At 40.4% G+C, this 22,248-nt stretch overlaps 2 protein-coding genes across 4 annotated transcripts; one reads left to right on the top strand and one right to left on the bottom strand.

Moving 5' to 3' along the window:
* Positions 1 to 363: 363 nt before the first annotated feature.
* On the bottom strand, positions 364 to 11,414 carry LOC131797552 (golgin subfamily B member 1-like). The gene is made up of 2 exons (XM_059115181.2): positions 11,098 to 11,414; positions 364 to 10,474 (listed from the first exon to the last, which is right to left on the bottom strand). Exons 1-2 carry the CDS (start codon positions 11,326 to 11,328, stop codon positions 1,190 to 1,192), a joined length of 9,516 nt encoding a protein of 3,171 aa, XP_058971164.2. The 5' UTR covers positions 11,329 to 11,414; the 3' UTR covers positions 364 to 1,189.
* A 3,483-nt stretch (positions 11,415 to 14,897) lies between these two features.
* On the top strand, positions 14,898 to 21,919 carry LOC131797558 (leucine-rich repeat-containing protein 74B-like). 3 transcript variants are annotated; one of them, XM_059115188.2, is made up of 4 exons: positions 16,807 to 17,277; positions 17,721 to 17,791; positions 18,742 to 18,914; positions 20,316 to 21,919. In XM_059115188.2, the coding sequence occupies exons 3-4, from the start codon at positions 18,855 to 18,857 to the stop codon at positions 21,591 to 21,593; spliced, it is 1,338 nt and encodes a 445-aa protein (XP_058971171.1). In that variant the 5' UTR covers positions 16,807 to 17,277; positions 17,721 to 17,791; positions 18,742 to 18,854; the 3' UTR covers positions 21,594 to 21,919. The 3 variants fall into 3 exon arrangements, with proteins under 3 accessions (XP_058971172.1, XP_066023986.1, XP_058971171.1); XM_066167889.1 differs by lacking the exon at positions 18,742 to 18,914 and having other exon boundaries at positions 16,806 to 17,277; positions 17,765 to 17,791; XM_059115189.2 differs by lacking the exons at positions 16,807 to 17,277; positions 17,721 to 17,791; positions 18,742 to 18,914 and adding an exon at positions 14,898 to 14,930.
* Positions 21,920 to 22,248: the final 329 nt, after the last annotated feature.

The following is a 22,248-nucleotide window of genomic DNA, read 5'->3' on the forward strand; positions in this document are numbered from 1 at the left end:
GTCATCTTAGAGAGGCAATTTCACTGAATGAGCAAGTAGCTACTTTCTAATGCGAGTTACAGGCTCAAAATTTATATTTTTAAAACATTCCCACAAACAAGTTTCATTTTTCAAGGATTGCTTCAAAATGTTTCCTCTAAAAACTCTGTCCACGGGGAAATAGGACAATAATTTCCTCAAAAAATACTCTCTGTTCTTTAACTGGCTTGCTGGTTTACGGGTAAAATGATCCATTAAAGGGAACTATTCAAGGACAAGAAATTTGGTGACACAACGTCAGCAATTTAGTTTACCGATGAAAGCTCGCCCTAGATGTGCAGCTCCATCTTATGCACGTTATAATTGAATAATTATGCGCTCAAATGAAAGATAACAACTATTTATTTCAGCATCTAAGTCTGCAAACTATGAAATACATTATAAACAACGCTCAAGCTTTTAACTATGGCGAGATTCGCTACATGCATTTTATCAATGTTTACCTATAAAATCCGGTTACTGAGAACAATGAATTCCAAAACCAGGTTTCTAAAAATAGCAAAATTGTAAAAAGTACCATACACCCATGTAAACACTGCGTCAACAACCAAACAAGATGCATCAAAATATATTAATCTCCCATATTAGGAGTGGGATCAAAACCTTACGAATTATACATCATAACGTATAGGGAAAAAATACGAAATATCATGCCATTTCAAATAAATTTTGATGAATTTTTTAGAAGTCAAAATGACTTTGGAGATGAAATGATTAAATAAAGCTTGCATTGAAAATTTCAAATTGACGAAGAAAGCAGATAAATTATATCTTTCAGCTAATAATGATTAAAAGATATTTGTCAGATGGAAGTAAAAATCAAGATAAACGTCTGTTTTTTCAAAAAATTTTTGTTGTTCCTAAAGAACCACAAAACCTATGACAACTTCCCCGAAAAAAAATAATTTCAAAAGCCCTCACAACATAAAATGGTTTACGTTAAACTTGCTCCAATCGGGCGGGACAAAGATACCTTTCTCTCGGCTATGTCTTGCAATACGATGATTTTACCGCGCTTGAAAAGGCTTACGATTTTAACAGATTCTTAATTCTGATGCGTTCACCCCGCTAAAATTATGTGGGCCCCAGGCTCACGAAATTAACATAAAAAGCGTCCCACTATGTACATTTTTTAAAAAAAAAGCATAATTTAAAGATAATAATTAGAGTTCCTGTCCCAGCCTCCTCTGCTGCCATAACCACGAGGCGTGGTTATCTTTCCTTCAGCGTAGGCTAAGTCTTCTGACACACTGGTCACACTTGTCATCGTCCTCTGGTTTACCTCGACTTCTTCGTTGAATTTTCGCACGTGATTCGTGGTACTTCGTCTGTCCGTCGTGGACTCGGTACGGGACTCTGTACGGCTCTCATTGACTCGTGAATGGGTCCGTGTTAGAACAAACGACGTCATACCATTTGCTATCTCATTTTCCCCGTAGGATCTGACAATCAGAGGTGCATCTTTGGAGAACACTTCATCAGGAGTCGACGCTTCGTCCTCTACAGGCTTTGCTTGCACCTCTATGACTGGTTCCTCAAATGTTGCACTCAAGTCCTTTTCAGGTCTGATGAAGGCAGAACGAGGACTGCTTTGCGTCACAGGAGCAGACATTTTGCGATTCAGCGGCTCGTGCTCTAATCTCGGCGATCCAGGCTGACTACTTGGGGCTTTTCCAATGTCCATAGCAAGAGTTGAAGTTTTCCTACCACGCCCTTGAATAGAGACATTATCAGCTGGTTTTCGGCTTCTTCGTACCTCAAAGCTCGTTTCGTAGGTGGGTTTGACTTCTACTCTAGCAATTTCTGATCTGGCCTGTAGGTCTTTCAGCCTTCTTTCACTTCGCTGTTGATCTTCTTGAGCCAAAAAGAGATCTTTCTTCAGTCTTTCGATCTCGAGCTCTAACGTGACGCATTTCCTTTCAAGCATGCCAATCTTGTCATCCTTTTCGTCGCAGCTCTTCTTCATTAGCTCCAGGTCTGTCTTCATTGTGCGTAGATCTTTCTCAAAACGAATGATCTGTTCCTGTTTACTTACTATCTCTTTATTGGCCTTGTCCAAATGGTGCTGCTGGTTTTGGCTGTCTTTAGTTGCTCTCTGGAGTTCTGTTTCTAGCTCCGATATCCTGACCTGACTTGAAATAAGATCATTGTTGGCCTGTTGTAATCCATCAGTGCTGTCTTTGTAGACTGTCTCTACATTATCCAGCTGATCCTTCACCGACCGAAGCTCGTATTGTAGATTGTTTCTTTCTCTTCGAAGAGCGTCTTTCTCACCCTCGATTTCGTCGTATCTCAACTTGAGAGATTCTATCTCTCCACGAAGCTCGTCTTCGCTTACGTACCTAGTTTGCTTCTGCTGGTTCAACTCAAACTTCAGTTGGTCAATCTCCCGTTGAAGTGTATTACACTCGTTTGTCTTGTTCTGCAACTCGCGTCTAAGAGCGTCCAACTCTTTGTCCATAGTAAAGACCCTGGTTTTGAACTGCTCAATTACCGTCTCCTTCTCAATAATTTCTCGCCTGAACACTTCACTTTTGGTGTGAATCTCAGTAACTTGCCTGGTTACTTCTTTGGAAGCCTCCTCGTTCTTGTTGCGAGAATCTACCAGTTGTAATCTGAGACTGTCTTTCTCCTTGTTTGAGTCTTCAAGCTGTGATTCTAACCTTGCAATCGTTGAACGCTGTGAGTTGATTTCATATTCCATGGCTGACCTATCTTTATGACTTGTTTTCTTGCTGTCTCCAAGCTCCTCTAGCTTCCGCTGCAAGTCTAAGATTTCTTGATCTGATTGCGCGTTTCTTTCGCGACTACTTGCGTAACTAGCTTGCAATTCTGCAATGCGTTGCTGATAAACAATAATTTCCTCTTTAAACTGTGCCGCCTTATCCTCTGCCTTATGGTATGCATCTTGAAGACTTTCCAATCGCTCGCGGGTCGATTTAAGCTCGTGCTCCAAGCTTGAATTCTTCGTATGAGCCTCCAAGACTTCATTCTGCAATTCATTTTCTCTTTCTTTACTCCTTCTCAAGGCAGCATCTGATGATGAGCTCCACCCACCGGAAGGTGCAGTTCGTTTTTTGAGCAACTCGTAATCAGCCTCCAGTTTAAGAAGCCTCCTCTGCGTGTCTTCCAGGTCGTCTCCTAAGGTGCGTTTTTCATTTTCAGCTGTGCCCAACAGTGCTTCTATCTCAATTAGTTTCTTTTGAAGCTTATCAATATCATTTTGAAGCCGCATTTTTTCCGAGATCAAACCTTGGTTTGTTGCCTCCAGGCTGTTAATGGTCTTCTGCATTGACGAGACTTTATCTTCCAGTCGAAGTTTCTCTTGTTCTAGACCTTCACTCTTGTCTTTCCACGTCACTATTTTCCGATTTAGTCCCGAAACTTCACGAGCCAAACGTTCGCACTCTCCTCGTAAAGCTTCTATTTCAAAGTCAGTCTCAGGTGCAGCGTCGACAGTGTTTTGTTCCACCACAGTGACGCTATCCCTCTGCAAAGTGTTATAACTAAATTGAAGCTCAGACAGCTGTACTTGCAAAGCTTGCAACTCTGACTTAAGCCTCTCGTTTTCGTCTCTGAGTAGCGAGTATGAGGCGTCGAGCTCCGAATTGTGCAGTTGCAGTTTCTGATTTTCGTATTGTAACCCCCTTTTATCGCTTAGGGCTCTTTCCAGATCGGACCTTGCAGTTAGAAGATCTGCTTTGGTGGCATTTAGATCACTCTGCAGAGCGTCGTAGTCGTTCCGCAGACGGTCAATTCTATAGTCCCTCTCTGACAACTCACGCTGCAGGTCATCTACCTCTTGCTGAAGCTCCAACAACTTCTTCTGTAGATTTGTAATCTCATCCCTCAACTCCTCATTCCTTGCTCTCATTTCTTCTAAAGTACCTCTCAGCTGAGCCTGCCGTTTGAGCTCCTCTTGAAGTTCTTCCTCCAATGTATGTATCCTAGCTTTGGCATCTTGGAGGTCTCTCTGAGCATCATTTTTGCTTTGAACAGCTGCATCTAGAGCGGTCTGCAGTTCTGAAACCTTCTTGTAGCTATCCATCAGTTCTCGTTGTTTGTCATCAAGAGCTTCTTGGGCGTTAGCCAAGGTTGCCTCAGTTTTTGCTAGTGCCTCCTGTCCTTCGACGAGATCGATGTTCAGATCGCGAATCTTTTCATCATATGCTTTGTTGAATGTTTCAAGGCGAGCGATTTTGTTCTTAGCCGCTTGTAGCTCTTGTTCTAGGGAGGTAACCTTTTTATGCCAGGACAAAATCTCGTCTTTTCCAAACTGGTCTTTCTCTTCCATGGCGTGTATGACATCTTCTAGTTCTTTTATGCGATTGGTTCGCCAGCTAACCTCGTACTCCAACGACTCTTTTGCGCGATTGCAATCGCCAAAATCCTGTTCCATCTTAGATAGCCTCTTCCTGATCAAGTCCAATTCGTTCTCTGTGTCTTCTTTTTCTTGAGTAATCTGCTGCAGTTGCGACTGGAGATCGACAACTTTCTTTTGCAGGGCAGCGTCCCCTTTGATTCTTGCCTTCTCGCTCTCGATGCTAATGTAGCTGCTGTGGATTTCTTGGTATTTCCTTTGAATAACGTTAAACTCGTTCTGCAGTTTCTTCTTGTCACGATCTAATGCTTCGACTTTGCCTTTTAACTCAGCATTGAGTTTCTTCAAGAAGGCGATTTCATTCTTCAGATCATTTCTTTCGTCCTCCAGGGCCTCGTTGCGCGTTTCTAGGTGAGTGAATCTGTTGTTTGAAGAGAGCAGGTCAGTCTGTAACTTCTCCAGATCTTTCTTTGCCCCTTGATAATAATTTTTATATTCAGTTGTTGACGCTCTACATGCCGCGATCTCCTGTGATAACTTATCGTTGTCACGGCGGAGTGATCTTATGGTGTTTTCCAGGCTGCCGATTGTGGATTCTCTTTCTCGAATTATGACGTTTAGCTCTGTGACTTCCTGATATCCTTTGTCAGATTCATCGTTGAAATGGCCAATCTTTGCTTTCAGTGAATTAATTTCACCCTCTAGGGAACTGTTAACTGACTTCAGGAACTCAACTTGCCCATTCTTATCGCTCACTTCTTTTCGCAGAGCCTCCTGTGTGTTTTTATACTCTGTGTTCTTCCTTGATAGTACATCGTAATCTTCTTTCCTTCTGGCCGCATTATCTCGGGCATCATGTAGCTCTGCTTTCATGTTGGCATTTTCTTTCAGTACTCTCTGTATTTCTTCCTCCAATTCGGCTATTTTATTGCTGTAACCAATAAGGTCGTTGTGCATTTCTTCATTTTCCAGTAAGGTAGATTTGAGACGCAGTTCGTAGTTTGCTATCTGCTTTTTCATTGCAAACACATCACCGTCACTTACGTCCTTCTTTCTCAAAGCATCGCTGATAGAGCCATGCATGCTCGCCAGTTCGTCCCTCGCAACTTGTAAATTCCTCTCTAAGGTCTTTTTCTCACTTCTCAAATCTTGAATGAGAGCGTCTTTGCCGCCGACTTCCTTCGTGTGCTGATCCCATAAGGTCTGGTACTCTACTAATTTCCGCTGCACTCGCAAAAGTTCTTCATCGTTTTTACTTAACTTAGCGATTTCTCCCTCTTTCTCGAGTTCCATTTTAGACCTAGCTTTTTGTTCCTTATCTAAGAGCAGTTCCAGCTGGGTGATCCTGGTGTTTGCTTCGTTCAGATGGTGATTCAGGGCGTCTATTTCGTTCATCGCAGTATCGTATCCCTCCTTCAAAGGCGCCAACTCTTTTTGAGTAGCGTACAAATCGTGCTCTAGCTCGGTTTTCTTTTCTTGTAAGGTTTCCCTGCTCGACTCCAGTCTTGACAATTGCGAGTGAACAGCTACAAGTTTCTCATGAAGGTCCTTCTCTCGGTCAGCACTTCCTCTCAAGGCCACCTCTGTTTCTGTTAGCTTTCTCTTTGTAACTGCCAATTCCTCTTCGAGAAACCTACGTTCCTCGTCAGAACCGAACGGGTTGCTTTCCAACGTCTCGATCCTCTGCACAGCAATGTTGTAAGATTCCTCCACTTCTTTCCTTTTTGACATCAAGTTATCATGATCAGTATCTTTCCGTCGGAGGGTTCTCTTCGTATCTTCGAGTTCTTCTTCTATGATGGCTTTCCTTTGCTTCAAATCCTCAAGCTGCCTGTTCTTGCTTTCTATATCTGCAGTGAGAGTGTCGATAGTGGCCTTCAGAGAGGAAATCTCACTTTCCAAGGTAACAGTTTCATCACGGTATCGAGCGGAGGATTCTTTCCAGTCCTCTAACTTATCCTTGAGGGAATCTTTTTCTCTGTTAGAATCAGCCAACTGTTGCTCAAGATTTGAAATTTTGACAACTGATGTGCGCGTTTCCTCTTGAACACGATCTCGCTCGTAAGCCGTTTTCTGCGTGCGTCCTTCTGCTTCTTGAACGCCATCTTGCAGTCTTAAAATTTCTTTTTGCAGACGTTCTTGTTCTTGCTTTAGCCTTTGACAATCCTCACGGCTGATGTTTAAACTTGCTTTGAGTGATTGCACCTGCTCCTCTAAATACTTTTTACTTGCTTTCAGTTGATCTATGTGGTCCTCGTTCTGGGCGATATCCTTGTTTAGAAGATCAACGGCAAGCTTTTGCTCGATGAGCTGTTGTTCAACTTTAAGAACCTCTTCGCGGTTGACTGCTGACCTGTTAATAGCGTCCTCCAGTTGTCCTTGTAGGGAGAGTTTCTCTCGATATTCATGTTCAAACTTCACCTCCAAGTCAGACAATTTTCCACTGGTGGCCATGAGTTCTTCTTTCAAGGCTCTCTTCTCGCGGTCTGCCCGGTTTCTGCCCTCATCTGCATCGTGTATTTTTCTGTTCAATATGTTGATCTCGTGTTGAAGCTCGATGCCTTGTTGTTGAACTCGCTTGAATTCTCCTTCTGCCTTGTTCACTTTTGCTTTCTGCAACTGCAGCTCTTGCTTTAAAGAGTTCTCTCGATCTTGACTTTGCGTTAACATGGCTTCTAGCTCGTGATAATTATCCTCACTTGGTACTACACTCTTGTCTCTGTCTTCCTTTTCTCGCTCTAAAGCTGATAGGGTGACCTCCATTTTAGAAATTTCGATGTTTGAGTTTTGGATCTGTTCTGTTAGATTCACCACATTGTCTTCCAGATTTTCGTTCTTCCATTTGTAGGTCTCAAGGTCTTTCTTGGCTTGTAGCAACTCGTTTTCTAGTCCTGCCTTTGATGACTTCAATCTCTCAAGAGTGTTTTCTTTGTCGCGAAGATCCTTTCTCAAGCCCTCTATCATTCTTTCTTTTTCGCGGACCTGGTTTTGCATGCTTAGCATATCCTCTTTCACCTTTCTGTTGCTTGCAAGCTGCTTTTCGTACTCGTTCTTGAAATGGTCCCTATCTTTAGTGGTGTTGATCAGCTGCGTCTCAATTGAAGTGATCTTGAACGTATAGGTGCTTATCTCTTGCTCCAAAGTGCCGCGCCCATCTCGATAGGTATTCACATCCTTCTCTAAATTATTGATACGGTCTTGAGCTAGGCCCAGTCTTCGTTCCAAGTCTTTTTTCTCAGCATCTAATCCTTCACATGTGACTCTGGCAGTAATCAGATCTTGTTTAGTGGTATCAAAATCCCTCTCAAGTTGTCTAAGCTCGTTGTTCAGTTCTTCAATACCTTTGTCCTTCTTTCCGACCACCCTGTTCATAGTCTCGTTAATCTTCCTGTTCTCTAGCACCTGACTTTCAAGAATCATTATTTGTTCTTGGGACTGGAGTAATTTGTTGTTCACATCGTCCAGCTGATCTTTTAATTGCAACTTCTGCCGTTGTAGAATTTCAGCCTGGGACTCTAGCTTATTTGCGCGACTCCTTGAACTGAATAGATCTTCTTCAGCCTTATCTTTAAGCCTCAAAGCAGTGTCTACTTCGTTGTTCATCTCTTTCAACTTCTGATCAAAAGATGTCACTCTCTGAGTCATGTCAGCGTTCTCCTGAGTCAATCTTTCGATGTCTTGGTTCTGTACCGATATCCTTCCTTCTACCTCATCTAGTTCCTCTTCAAGTTCTTCTTTGTCTTTCTTTGACGCTTGTAATTCTGCCTCTGCTTCTGCAATTTTCTTGCGATATGCATACAACTCTCTCTCTAACTCTCCGTTTCTGTTGCGCTCAATCTCCAGTTCACGCCTTGCATTCTTGTCAACATCTTTCTTGTACGTTATTTCCAGAGTATTTATCTTCTTTACCACAATGCTATGGTCGACTTCCAGTTGGTCGCTTTTCCTTTTAGCGGACTCGTACAAGGACGTCACCCTTGAGAGCTCCTCGCTAAGCGCAGCGACTTGTTCCTGAAGTCTTCTCTTGTCACTTTCAATTTCATCCACGAGAGACTTGTTGTAATTAAGTTCGCCTTTAAGATCATCATAGTCTTTCGTCAGAAAGAGATTTTGCTCACGTAATTGCTCAATGGTAGATTCTTTATCGGCTCCTTCACGTCGGTAGTCATCCATGATGCTTTGCACCTCTACTAATTGCGTCTTCACAATATCTACCTCCTCAACATTCTTACGATCGTTTCCGGTGTAGTTTTCGAGCTCAGCCTCCAGCCATTTGTTCGCTTTAAGGGCCTCTGCCAGATCAGCTTCCAAGCGTTCGACTTTCTTGGTGAGCATCAGTACTTGCTGATGGTTGTCCATTCTTTCCTGATCGCAGATCTTGTAAGAGGCTTGAAGCTCAGACGACTTTTTGTAATATTCCTGAAGTTCATCGTTCAAGCGATCTTTATCTTCGTTGGCGAGAGCCAAATCTGCTTCGACCTCACGAAGGGCTTTCTGAATCTGAAGATTTTCTCCATGCAGACTTTTTTTCTCGTCTTCTAAGATTTCCATATGCGTTTGGAGCTTATTAATTTCCTCGTATAGTGGCTCGCTCTTTCCTTCCATGGCTGCTATGTTAGCTCTGAGATCATCAATTGTACGGTCTTTAGAAGCTGCGTCTCGCTTGAACCATTCTGAAGTGCGTTGATACTCAGCGGCACTTGCTTGGGCTGTGACCAGATCTTTCCGGAGCTTGGCAATTTTGCTCTTTTCTTCGTCAAGCTCGGACTTCAACTGCACTTTGCTCTTGCTTATTGTGTCCAACTGACTTCCAAGTTTCGACAGGTGTGTCTTCATTCCCGCGGTAGATACCTCAAGTTCTTCGTTCTCTTGCTCGTTCCTCTGCAATGATGCTTTTAACTCGGAAATTCTGCGCTCAGAGTGCCCCAACTGACTCTTCAAGTCTTCGTTCTCCTGACCTAGCAGATCCACTTGAGATTCTAAGTCTGCTACTCTCTCATTCGCACGCTCACACCTATTCTGAAGTTCTTGTGTCTCTACCATCGACTCTTGATAGTTTGCCTCTAGCTGGTTATTCTTGGTTTGAAGTGAAAACAAATTAGTTTCCAAGTCACCAATGCGAAGACGAAGACGATTGACGTGTTGTTCGTTTTCACTGGCTTTTTCATTGGCCTTTTCACAGTTGTTCTCCAAAGTAGGGATGCGTGCCTTGACCAAAGCCAGCTCTTTCTCCATCTCGTCTCGCTGTGCTGACAACCCTTCGTTAGCTTCCACCAAATCGTTTATTTTCCACTCGGCTTCCTGCAGATCTCGCTCAAGCACCTCTTTCTGTCTGTCATAGATGTCAGAGGAGAGTTGATTCTTCGTGAAATCTTGCTTTAGTGCTTCAAGCTTTCCCTGCAGGGCCTTATTGGAATTATCCAATTTTTGCAGCTGGTTATTCTTGGCGTTTAGCTCCTCACGATACATGTCGGCCTTCTTTTGACTCTCCAGGAAATCTCGCTGAAGGAGTTTGTATGCTTCTTTTCCTTTCTTGTAGTCCTCTCGCAAATTCTCTAACTGGTTCTTAAAATTATCTTTCTGTCTGACAGAATTTTGCATCTGCGCTTCCAGTTTCGACGCCTTCATGGAGTTGATTTTTGCTTCCTTCTGCAGTTCCCTCTGGTTTTTGTCATAATCCGCTTGAATGTCATTCAGCTTACTCTGAAGAGCTAACATTTCCTCCTGTAAATCTTCCTTTTCCTTATGAACAAACTTGTAGCTTGTCTCCCACTCTGTAATCTCCTGTCGGACAGCCACGAGTTCTTCGCTGTCTTCCTTTCTTCCGCCAGGAGATGGTACGAGCGCCTGACTGGAGGAGAGCTCACGCCTAAGCTCATCATTTTCTTTTTCAAGGGCTGTTTTCTCCTCTCTAAGTTTGCGGATTAGTTCTTTCTGTGTGTCGAAGTCTTTCTTCAAGGCGTCATATTCCCACTCTTTCTCGGTTAGTTTTCGCTGCACTCGGATTAACTCGTCCTGATGCTTTTTCGCATCCACGCGTGAATCTTTCAGCTGCTCTTGTAGATGAGCTTTCTGCTTTTGAAGATTTTCGATTTGCGAACGTAACTTATCCACCTACAAAGGAAGAGATTTCTTCATTTTCTTAATGTTTTTATTTTCTTTTTGCTTTGTTTCCGCATGACTCGAACCTTATTATTATGCGAATGAAAAATATTTGCATAGCGAACCGATTATGTTCTTGAATTGTTTTACAATGGAGTCATTTTACGCTTTAATTTTACGGTTCTAACAGACAACGAACAAAGTTGAAAGTAATTCACGTACATCGAGGCCAATAAAATGTTAGTTATAAAGCAAGTTCTGAGCAAAAAGCCGCTCTACATTCAGTTGTCTGGGGTTTGCTCGACGGCGGTTGCCGTACGGCTAATTAGTTTAAACCTCTCGAAGTGCCAAGTTTCAATGCCACAATATTTAATCAAACTCAACACCGTAGAAAACTGGGTCAGGATCATCTACTGTACAGATTTTTTGTACAATGTAACGCGCTTATCAATAAAAGTTAGTCTGTGGTAGCGCAAGTTACAGAATGAGAAATCGTTGTTTTTTTTTTTAGATCTCTACAAACAGTAGGTGGTGTAAGTTTGAGAGGCGCGTCTATGCAAATGAACGCAATCTGCGATAACGTCAGTTGCAGGTATAACAAATAACTAAAAGCTACAAATAAACCAAAGCAATACCTCATTTCGGTGCTCTTCCTTTACGTTCTCTAACTCTAGTTTGAACTTCCGATAGGCCGTTTCCAAGTCGCTAAAGGTTTCTCTGGCGGTTGCTAGCTGTTTCATGGTGACATCTTCACCAATAACTGCTAAACTTTCGCTGTTCGCGCTATAGGAAGACGACACAGAGCTGTATGTTTCTACCGTAGACATCGTCCGTCTTGTCTCACTCGTGACAGTTCGATTCTCCATTTTTTCTTTGTTTACCAGGGGCGAAAGTTCACGAGCGTAAGTTCTCACTTTAAGTGAACCCGCTCTGACGAGGTTGCGAAATTAAGATTGTGTGCGTATTCCCGTCGAAGAACTGATTTTATTTCACAAACTTTACGTCCCTTGAGGTCTACCGGTTGAATTACCAGCTGTTAAAATTTTGATGAAGAGCCAATCAGATTTGCCCATGCTGCCATTGTTCAATAGCGTTTCGGGTAGTTTTTGTGTTGCCGAAAAAAAAGCGACCCTCCCACGGAATAACAACGCCAAGAGTCTTGAATTCGTCACAATGGGTAGTTTTGACCGCCGGGGTTTGCTCATGAAATATAAACGATGTATACAAATATCTGACGGACGTATTTGTGGGATTTAAGAAACAGTTTTTGCGGTTTAAAAGCCAAAAGAATTTTGGCGAACAACCGGACATGTTTGAGTTGCGACTAAAGCTTGTTTCGTTAAGTACATTTTCATTACAATAATCTCCTGTAGGGACATTTTAACGAGTCGCCACACAAAGACAACACTGAAAACTTTAGAGAAAATTGTGCAATATAGGAAGTCTTGCGATCTGCATGATACTAGTACATCATGTGGTTTAAATTCTATAGCTTTAGTTGCTCCTGTCAGTTCATGCAGCGGGAAGTATGACGAGTTAAAGTTATGAGTGACGTGAACTAATTATGAATAAAACAAGTTCTTTAGGAGGCCTCTTCTGATATTTGTGTTGATACGTAACGACACTGGTAGAGGATTTAAAGCTAAGCCATATAGCCAAATTACGAAAAAGATATATTATTGTGCTTTGTAATATGTCACGAGAACCTCAACTGAAGTACTTGTGTTTATTTTTTCAGCACTATGTGCAAGTGTGTTTGACCCTAAGTTTGAACAAATAAGTATTACAATTATTGATTCTACTTATTTAAAACAATGCTCTTGTGTTAAAATTGGTCAATAAGAAATGAGTTTTTCATTCCAGCGATTAAAGAACAATCTTTTCTCCTAATGAGCAATTTGGCGCCAATTTTTCGTTGACCTAAGACCTGTCGCGTTTATAGCAAAGTTTAGTAGCTATTAAACACGTGAAACCTGAAGTTTATCACATTTACAACGCAATTTGAAAGCAAGCAGAAGAGACTTACCAGCTTACTAAGGAATGTAAACAATGATATACATTCGTTTCGTTAATTTACTCAACAATTGGCACCGTGTTTGTTAAGAGTCTACCGCGCAATCCCAGCTTTGTGGCAAATTGTACCCACTGTCTCATTTCATGTGACTATTTCTGTTAATTTTGAATTGTTTTTCTGGCTTTCCAGTTACTTAATAAGGTAAATAAAATCTGAACGATCGCACGATCTTCCATAAATCGTCAAAAGCCTTAGCATAGTTGGAAATAAAAGAATCACTATGAATCAACGCGAATTGTTTTAAAAGGTGTCAATGTTGCCCCTTTTAAAAGTCCCGTTAGGAATTTGCTTACGGAAAAGTTACTTAAGTTCTTAGAGCAGAATCGAAATTTTCTCCAGTGATACAGCTGGTGGCTTTTACAGCAGTCGACATCATCAGTGTTTTCTAGATCTTTGTCGCCTCTCCGCCTATCTGTACGTTAAGCGCAAGAGAAATATCCAATGTCATTTTTGTTTATCTCGAAGCGCTCGCGCATCTAAAAATAACAATTATGACAAAAACAGGAGTCATTGTTGTTTTTTAGTGCATTGTTTTATTCAATCAGTACATTGATCATTTCTCAAATTCCGAGACTTACAATGCATGCTAAAGTTTTTGTCTGTGTAATATTAACAGAGAAATTGTTTGCCCAGTTGAGGCTTCAAGGGAATTCTAAGCGTTCATAAGCGTACTTGTGCACGAGGGTATGCACCTGAATATGCACGTTTGAAAGAAGAAGAAGAAAGAAGAAGATTGACCGTATTTCCTAAAATAAGCTTAATATTTTGGCTTAAAGGGAGGGGAGGGGGAGCGTTTGTCATTCTCCTGTGTCGATTCCGTTTTTCGTCTCGTCATTAGCGTAGGACAAAGAAAAAAATTCTGATTCTCCGAGGTTCGATTCCTTATATTCCTTATATGGACCCAATTTTTTTTCTTTGCCCCAAGCTCGTAACAAGACGAAAAAAAACATGTTCCTCTAAATGTAATCAACCTGACCCTAGTTATGTGGCCGACAATTCGATGACGTTTATATCTCCTGAGTGATCATAATTCAGGGGCCCATTACTAATGGGCTCCTGTCATAGCAAATAGGGGCGAAGGAGATTGGAACTTCGTTATATTTGGGAAGGTAGCGCTATAGGGTTTTATAGTTAGCATAAAAGTTGAAGCTAGGACTTCGTGCACTTTAATATGGTTTCTTCCTGAAAAGAGATGTAACAATTGTTATCGCACAAGTGTCATCACAGATCACACCTTCAGTTTCCACACTCTCGCGAACAAATCCTAGTCGCAGCCTTTTAGGTCCGGTCATTATTTGTCACCTGGGATGGAGTGGAGAGGGTTGGAGGATTTTTGTCACAATAAAATTTACCTGAATCTCCTCCTAGGGCTGGTCCCTCGTTGGCAGTCAATTCTTTAGTTCCCCTTTTATACTCTGTTACTGACAGCAGATCCTCCCTCCGCTCCCCTGTATACCATGTGATCCTCCATCCCCCCCCCCCTCCCCCAGATGATAAACTGTGACTGTTCCCTCAGGCTTTGCATATTATCTTTCGGGAAAAAGAAGCGAATACAGAGCTAACGGAAAATGATTTGAAAAAATATGAAAACCAAAGTGCACAAAACCACCACTCCTCTTTTCCAGTTTGCATAGTTATTCGTTTTTAGCGACAATTTGAATCTCGCCTCAGGAAAGTGCATGCCATACATTTGTACTGCCTCAGTATTTTGGGCAATGTTTAAAAAAGTTATTTCAGATTTTTTTTTAAGTAACAATTTTTTTACGCGTTATAGAAGAAAACACAAGAATGCCCAGCCATTGCTCACTTAATTTGAATCGGACGATTTTGGGGGGCATCACATGATTTTCTGGGGGAAGGAGGGAGGACCAGTCGTCATCAACAGAGTGTAAAGGGGAGCTATGGAAAGTTGACTGCCAATAAGGGGGGGGGGGGGGGGTGGGGGTCACAAAAAATATTACAGAGCCTTATGAGGTAAATGTTTTAGTGTCACAACCAAAATCATTCCAACTCCCCTCCTCTTCAAATCGCTCGAACTTCCCCCCCCTCCCAGATAACTATCAATCCCTTTATTCATGAGAACACAAATACTTTTTTAATGAACTTTTATTTTTCCTCTTGTTTCGGGGGAGTAACGAGCAAAGGTTGGAGAAAATAGTTTTAGGATAAAAAGTTTAAGGCGATCCGTTATAAATTCTCTCTTCTGTTAAATAGTTTTTATCACCTTTCTTAGAATAAATAATTTATTTCCTATAAATGCTATGCAAATAACACCGCTTACAGAGATCGATTAAGACTCGCTGTCAGCTGCCTGTGTTTACAATAGTGGCGATCAGTTTTACCTTGGTGTAGACTCCATTCTTATTCACTGGGAAAATGAAGGAGCAGGAAAAAGTGAGTATTACATTTTTTAATTGATTCAAAGAAATAGCCTATGATTATTTGTTTAAATTAAACCAATTCCGTATCAGTCAGGCCACGAAAACATCAATGTTATTGTATGGTGTCCTTGGAAACAAATTATGTCCTACAATTTTCCAAAAATGTACGTTTTACAAAGCATGTCTCGAAGAAGAAAATCCTGTGTTGGATCGCATTGAAGGCTAAAATCGCTAAAGGAGGGCAGCTTGTACATGGCAACTTTAACGCAAAATTTCCCAAATAATAAGATTTGTTTTATAATGTGTTTATCAGTGATCAGTGTAAACTTGCATCTCATGTAAAAAAAATTAATAATTTTAGATTTGTTAACGTTTCAAGGAACAGATATTGGCTGCGAAGCAATGCAGAACTAAGTCAGAAAAACCTTCTTTAAACATAATCAGTTGATCAAATATTCACGAACAATAAAAGAAATGTACGTCTAGTGTCATTTAGTCTTCATTGAGTAATTCGTACCGAGTTTTCCTCTGTTCGGGTTCATTGCGAAATATGTCTACTTAACAAAGTTGCTGCAGTCTAGGATATCACTGTATGAAAGATCAGAAGCGTTAATAATATGTCTTAGGACCTTAAAATAAAAAATATTTCACCGTGACTGTGGAGATAATCGTGAACAAAAACATTGGACCTCTCTAAAACGAAATAAGGCCTGTGTATGTAGTATCGAAAAGTCTGTTTACTCCAACCTGAAAAAAAAATTATGATTTAATTGATTTTTTAAGTCTCAGTATCAAATTGCAACAACTTTTAAAGCTTGGAAATTTAATCAAGGTCTCTCAGAAATGGAAAAAGCGTCAAACACTGAAAATTTTGACAGCGCTAGAGTTAATAAGCAATGTTGTGATATACAGGATTTTCCGGCCCGTACGCCAGGCACCTGCCAATCATGAATGATTTACGAAACTTCGATGAGATTTGATTGGTAGAAAAGGAGGCAATATTTCCAAGCCGCCTTTCTGTAGCCGAATGAAAACCTGGCTATAAAAAGCTTAGGGCTTTGAGATAAACCTTGTGAGTTCGAGATGTTAATACTGCACATCAACAATAGTACATCAATTGATTTTCACTGATAACTACCTGTATCTATATGAAATATCGCGTTAAAAAATATAGGTGACATGTAGCTTTTCCTTATTAATTCATGATGAAAGAGATTCAGTTGACTTCCGATTCTGAATTCGACTGACGACAAATTATAATAACCTCTTGGTTTCTTACTAACGCGAAATGGACTCTGTTTTCCTCTTGTACTCTCTCAATGTAAGTTCATTCTTTATTATTCAAACCTGTTTTGATCTTTCTTCCTGGTAGGGGTTTGTACCGCTGGCCCCGGTTGTTCGAAGGTTGAATAACGCTGTCCACTGGATAAGTCGTTGTACGGTGGACAACGCTATACGTTTTGCAATCACTTATCCGCCGGACAGCGATTTATCCGTTGGATAGCGTTATCCAAACTTTCTACAACTGGGCCCTGGAAATTAACTGTATTACAACTTATATACAAGTTCGAACTGATTTCTCTCTGCCATTTACTCATCTGGAATGATTCCAATTGCAAAAATACATCCTTTCTCTTCTACAGCCACTCAAATTGAGGTTATTCACTAAAATAAACTACAATCGTTTTTTTTTTCTGGTCTGTTTCCATAAAGATACAATAAAACTGTCATGCAAAGTGATATTTTTCGCTCTTAGGCAATTCCAGATGGAGATTTTCCGACAAAACTTTGACAGTTTTTGTCGTATTCTGTTTGCACAAATGCGACAATTTCCTTGACAATTTTCATTCAGATTTACTTTAGAATTTTAAAATATTCTCAAAGAAATATTTTTCTTTTGTTAAGCCTAAAATTTTTGCAGGCTTTTACATGCCAGGTTACAATATTTGTTCAACACTCATCGGTAATTGGACAGCGATCAGCACTCTAAACTCGGATTGTTTGCTCTGGCTTTAAGAAAACAATATTCGTGTCAAAAGCAAGCCGCTGCAAAGTGTTCCTTTTATACTTTCCTTTGATTTGAAGGTGTCATTTGACAATTGACGGCAAACGAAGAGTTTTTTATTTAGTCTTTCCGCGGAGACTTAACATGTTTACCCGAAAAAAGGATAGCTCATCAGGTTTTGATTAAAAACAGTGAAAATAATTCAACGTTACATTGTAAATCGATGTTACTTTATTGGAAATCAACTCAATCTCTTCATTGCAACGATATCAAGAAGCTTGATAGATTTAAGGATGATATTTCAGTAACCAACAACATGGCGGAAACAAAAAAGCTGTGGATAAAGCTGATGAAGGTAACGAGGAAACCTTTATTGCAATTTTTCTGGCGTACATCTATTTAAGATTATTTTCCGGCAGTTTTTGAATAATGCGAATTTTCATTTAACTAGGTGTTCTTGCGTAACATCTGTTTAAAAAAGAAAACGAACTTTTATGGCTGTTTTCTGTTCCTACTTAATTTAGATTTCGTTAGTTTGATTTTGGTACTTAGGATAACATGGCATTGTTTTGAAACTAAATATATTATGCGTATGAATTTTCACTTATTTTTCAAGATCAGAGTTTATAATTAAAATTGCAAACTGACAATATATTATCCAAGCTTCTTTTCACCAGAGAATGCGCCAACATTTAACAGCTGAGTAATTTTCCACAAGATTTGAATAAAATTAAAGGAAGAAAATTTCGAAAATTTTTGGCTCACTAGCTAACACAACGAGTTTTTTACAAAGAGTAGGTTGAAGACTAGAAGTTTAACAGGATTTGGTGTTCCCCTTTTAGACTTCACGACGGAAAAATCACAAAAAGGTAAGCAGGACATCTTTCAGGTAATCGAATTATTTTAACTCGGCCATGCAAAATTTCCATTTAAATTCTACTTCATAAAGTTTTTCTCCGCCTCATCCCTTTGGTGAAAATGTTTGTCATATTTATCTCCGTGATGATGTACTCTCATCCGACGGCAAGAACAACCTCTTTTTTTTCTTATTTACTCAATATCAGTATTATTATTTTTATCTTTTTCCGACGGCAGTTATATTCCTAAAAGGCCGACTTGCCATAATACTAGCGCATGTTAGTAGTCAAAAATTGTTCCCAGCCTCTGTTTCATTTTGCTCTCCCCTTTTGATGAGCAGAAATAGGCACTGGATACTAGTCTTCTACCCTTGTGATTATGACGGAAAACGAGGCGTTAATTTGAATCATTTTAGCTAACTGAATTAACTCAGCTAATTGAATTAGAATAAGACCTTTGAAAAACTGGTTAACCATGGTCAAGAGACTCTAAAGAAATACAATACAGTTAAACGCTCGTGACCGAAGACAATAAAAATTGGTGACCTTAAAGCGGATCCAAAATGATGAATATGAGAATTTTAAGCTAATTTCAATTTTACAAGATGGAAAAACTATCATGGAGCTACTGAAACAGATCTAAACCAAAATGGCACACAATCCTTATCGCAACAGTAGGAACGTACTTGTGGTTTGTTATTGTTACCACAAGTCGAAGGAACGTGAACAGAGTCGATTTGCTGGAAGCATCCAAATGTGCCTCCACGATAGAAATTCGACAGCTACTAGTCATTTCACGACAATTTTGAAAATTTGGGAAGAGTATTAAAACACAGTACAAGATTATACCTTAAAACCTTGTTCCACATCTGACCAACAGACTACCTTGGTCACGTTTTTTTTCTTTCTGAAGTGCTGACATCTAGGCCGAAGTTGTTGCGTCCTTTTTTTTAAATTTTTAGCGAAAACAAGTAGGTATTGATTACGGTCATCAACAATCTCTTGACGGTGACAAAAGCTTGAGGTTAAAAGGCCAGAGGAATTTTAGCGCGAGACGTTTGGCCTTCATTATGCCATGTCCGGCATCATCACTGAAATTTTTACACCACGGAATTTCAGAACTAGCTCAGCAAGGGTAAGATAACAAAAGTTGTGTAAATGCTTGAACTTGAAACGAAAAATCTTTTTAACCTATAACTTAACAGAGAAGTAATCGTCTCGCTCTGCAAAGGAAGCTTTTGGTATTGCTGATCTTTGCAGTATGTAACATGAACCTTATAACGGCTTCACTCGCTGACGAATATTGTTTGTCTCACTCTGCCACTAAGTTAGCGGAACAGCCGTCTGAGAAATGAGAACTAGCTGAATTTGAGCCCTATTCACGTCACTGAGACTTTGTTTCTTTGTCTTACGCTGATGACATTTGTTTAGCTTCACGATTTGTCAAATTACGTATTTGAAAATGTGAATGTTTGTGTCCGAGAAAGTTTCGCGTGAGGGTCCAATTTTGAAACGTTCCCTTTACCTCAAGCCGAATTAAACTTAGGGTTGGCGATTTTAAGTTTTAGCTTTCCTTTCGCGAAAAAATAGTTTTCACCGAAAACATGGCATGGTCGACAGTACGCCCGTAAAATTATGTGGAATCTTTAATTTGTGAACATGTGTTCTTTCACGTATTTCCTGAAAGGATGAAATTGCAGCTCTTAATCTGCCCACAGTACTACGAGTTATACTTTAATTACATATCTGTGTTTATTTAGGGTACATCTAAATTAATTTCTTTGTAGCATTGGACCAATTTTCTGCTTAACAATATTTTTCTAGGGTCGTTGCTGGGGCACTTAGCGGCGGCGTATTGCTTTCAAAAAAACTGATACTACTTCGAAATAACTTTTAGAAATAACACAACAGAGTAAAAATTTACATTCATCTGTTTCTCCAATAAGAAACCACAGTTCATTAGCAGATGTTTGCTCGAAAAACCAGTTTATTTAAACATGAAGATATAATACTATTCATGCAAGAAAAAGAAAAAGAAAAAGAAAAACATCTGCTGTTTCGGTAAGCGTCTGTCAGTAGTTTCTATTTGACTAATTTTTCCTTTATCTCCCTTTAATCCGGCTCATGACAAGCGCACGTTTGAACTTCTCGGCCTTTTGCCCTTCTCTCACATTCCTGCTTCTCGAATTTCGACGCGATTGTGAAACGGTATGGAGAGGCTTTGTTTGGCTCACGTTTCCGTCACAATACTCGAGATACAATTTAGACAGTAATGCTAGACTTTGCCAAAACGAGAGCGTTTTAAAAGCGCCTGAGTGAATTCTAAAGAATTCCTTCGACAGGATATTATGGTTCGATGTTGGATACTCATAAGACTGTCCTCGTAGGGAAATTTTTCCGTGACCGAAATTCGGAAATGGTAGACATGCGGTCGTCAAGAGCGAAGAATAAACGTCCGTTTTTTAGCATTTTTCCGCGCATAAAAATTGGAAAGAAGTCAAAACGATGGGCTGAAGAGGTTTATGTTTTTCCACAGAGCCGGGCAGTGTCAGAGACTAATTTGCTGATCCACCTTAACCGAATTTTGGATTCCTACGATGAAGACGCGAAAGTCGACTCGGTGATAGCGGAAAACGCCACATTGAAGACTGCCAAGAAGATCCATCGCCTCGACAGGAAGGACAGACACCAAGATGTACAAGACGCTTGTCAAATACACGATTTATCTCTCAAGGAATCATTCCTTAAAAGTTGCGAACAACTTGGAATTCCTCCTTTAGCAATGACTTACTTTCTCGACAAAGTCGCGGCCGGCGAAACGGAGCTGATCATGAGAAATCTTGGGCTGGGTCCCACGGGTGCTGTTGCTGTCGCGGACGCCTTGTCACGCAATAGGAGTGTCACGCGACTAGACTTGTCACTCAATAACGTTCAGAATAAAGGAGCTACGGCTGTTGCAAAATTACTCGAGGCAAACAGTCTTATAACTTATCTGAATCTTTCAGAGAATAAGATAAGTAAAGATGGAACAGACGCTCTTGGAAACATGCTGACTGTGAATGATTCTTTGGCGAGAATTGACATTTCGCGCAATGGACTAAGTGATGATGATATTCATTTTTTTAGTAACGTTTTACAAACTGAAGACTTTTTATCTGCATTAGACCTTAGTCATAATTCTTTTGGAGTCACCGGAGGAGAGCACTTTGGGGAAATGATCGCGAAAAACGTGTCCCTTCGCGAGTTGAACTTGGGATGGAATCGCTTAGGCGACCTCGGAGTCAAACAAATCTGCGTGGGCTTGAAGAAAAATCGAACGTTAGAGAAACTGGATTTGTGTTGGAACGAGATTGGCCATGAAGGCGCAAGATACATCGCGGAATCTTTGGAATACAATGGCAAAATTATTGAGTTAAATCTCAATAACAATCGCATCACCGACCGCGGAATGGAGAAAATTGCAAGGGGTCTGGAACTTAATGATACTCTACAAGTCGTCAAAATTGGTTACAATCTGGTCACTTCAGAGGGAGCATGCGCACTGCTGCGGTCACTGCTGAAAAACCCTGGTAGTGCAGTAGAAACTGTTCACATGGCTGAAGTGGAAATAAACGGCGCTATTAAAGAACTCTACTTAAAGCTTAAATCGAGAAAATCACGATTTCGCCTTCTTGATTTATTTACAGCCAGTGGGGATGTGTATCACTTTGTTCAACCACAAAATCCAATGATTGTACTGGATGCCTATTTAAAACGAAACAGACTGACGGCGTACAAGTGTAACAGCCTTGAAGAGGAAGAAGGAGAAGACTAAAACATTTTTGTGAAGAAACATACAACAGAGAAACAAAAATAACTTCAACCTTGCCTACAGGGGTTGTAAATTACAGTTTACCGTGGACCTCAGGGTCCGATGTTTATAAATCGCCTGCGGGGGGGAGGAGTCGGGTCAGTTTTGTATGGTCCTCCCTTCTGTCCATTATACTCTGTCGGAGACAACTGATTCCCCCTCTCCGGTCCCCCTGAAAACCATGAGACCCCCAGAAACCCTCTAAATTCCGCCCCCCCCCCCCCAACGGCAATTTATAATGATTGGTCTCCAAAGTTGTAGTGTTTATTTATGATGTTACCCATTTCACTTCTTTGAATGAACAAAAAGGAATTTCTCCTTACAATATCGATACAGTTGCAAGAAGTTTCTCAACACAGTCATTTAATGATGCTCTCTTTCTACACTAAGTTTTAGCTGACAACGTGGTCATCCTTAATTATTTGTGTTTCGTTTCAGTAACCTTGACAACGTATGCACATCTCCTTAAATTCATTTCCATGGGTAACCATCTGGTTTCACACCATATTGAGTTATACTTAGAGGTTTTGAAATATTTTTCTCGCTTTTAAGATAAAAATTTGTACAACTCCTTCCCTTTCTTCAGTTCTTCACATTAACGTTAAGAGCTTGCTTTCCA

This window comes from Pocillopora verrucosa, chromosome 6 (genome assembly GCF_036669915.1).
Source record: "Pocillopora verrucosa isolate sample1 chromosome 6, ASM3666991v2, whole genome shotgun sequence".
NCBI classification, from domain to species: Eukaryota; Metazoa; Cnidaria; class Anthozoa; order Scleractinia; family Pocilloporidae; genus Pocillopora; species Pocillopora verrucosa.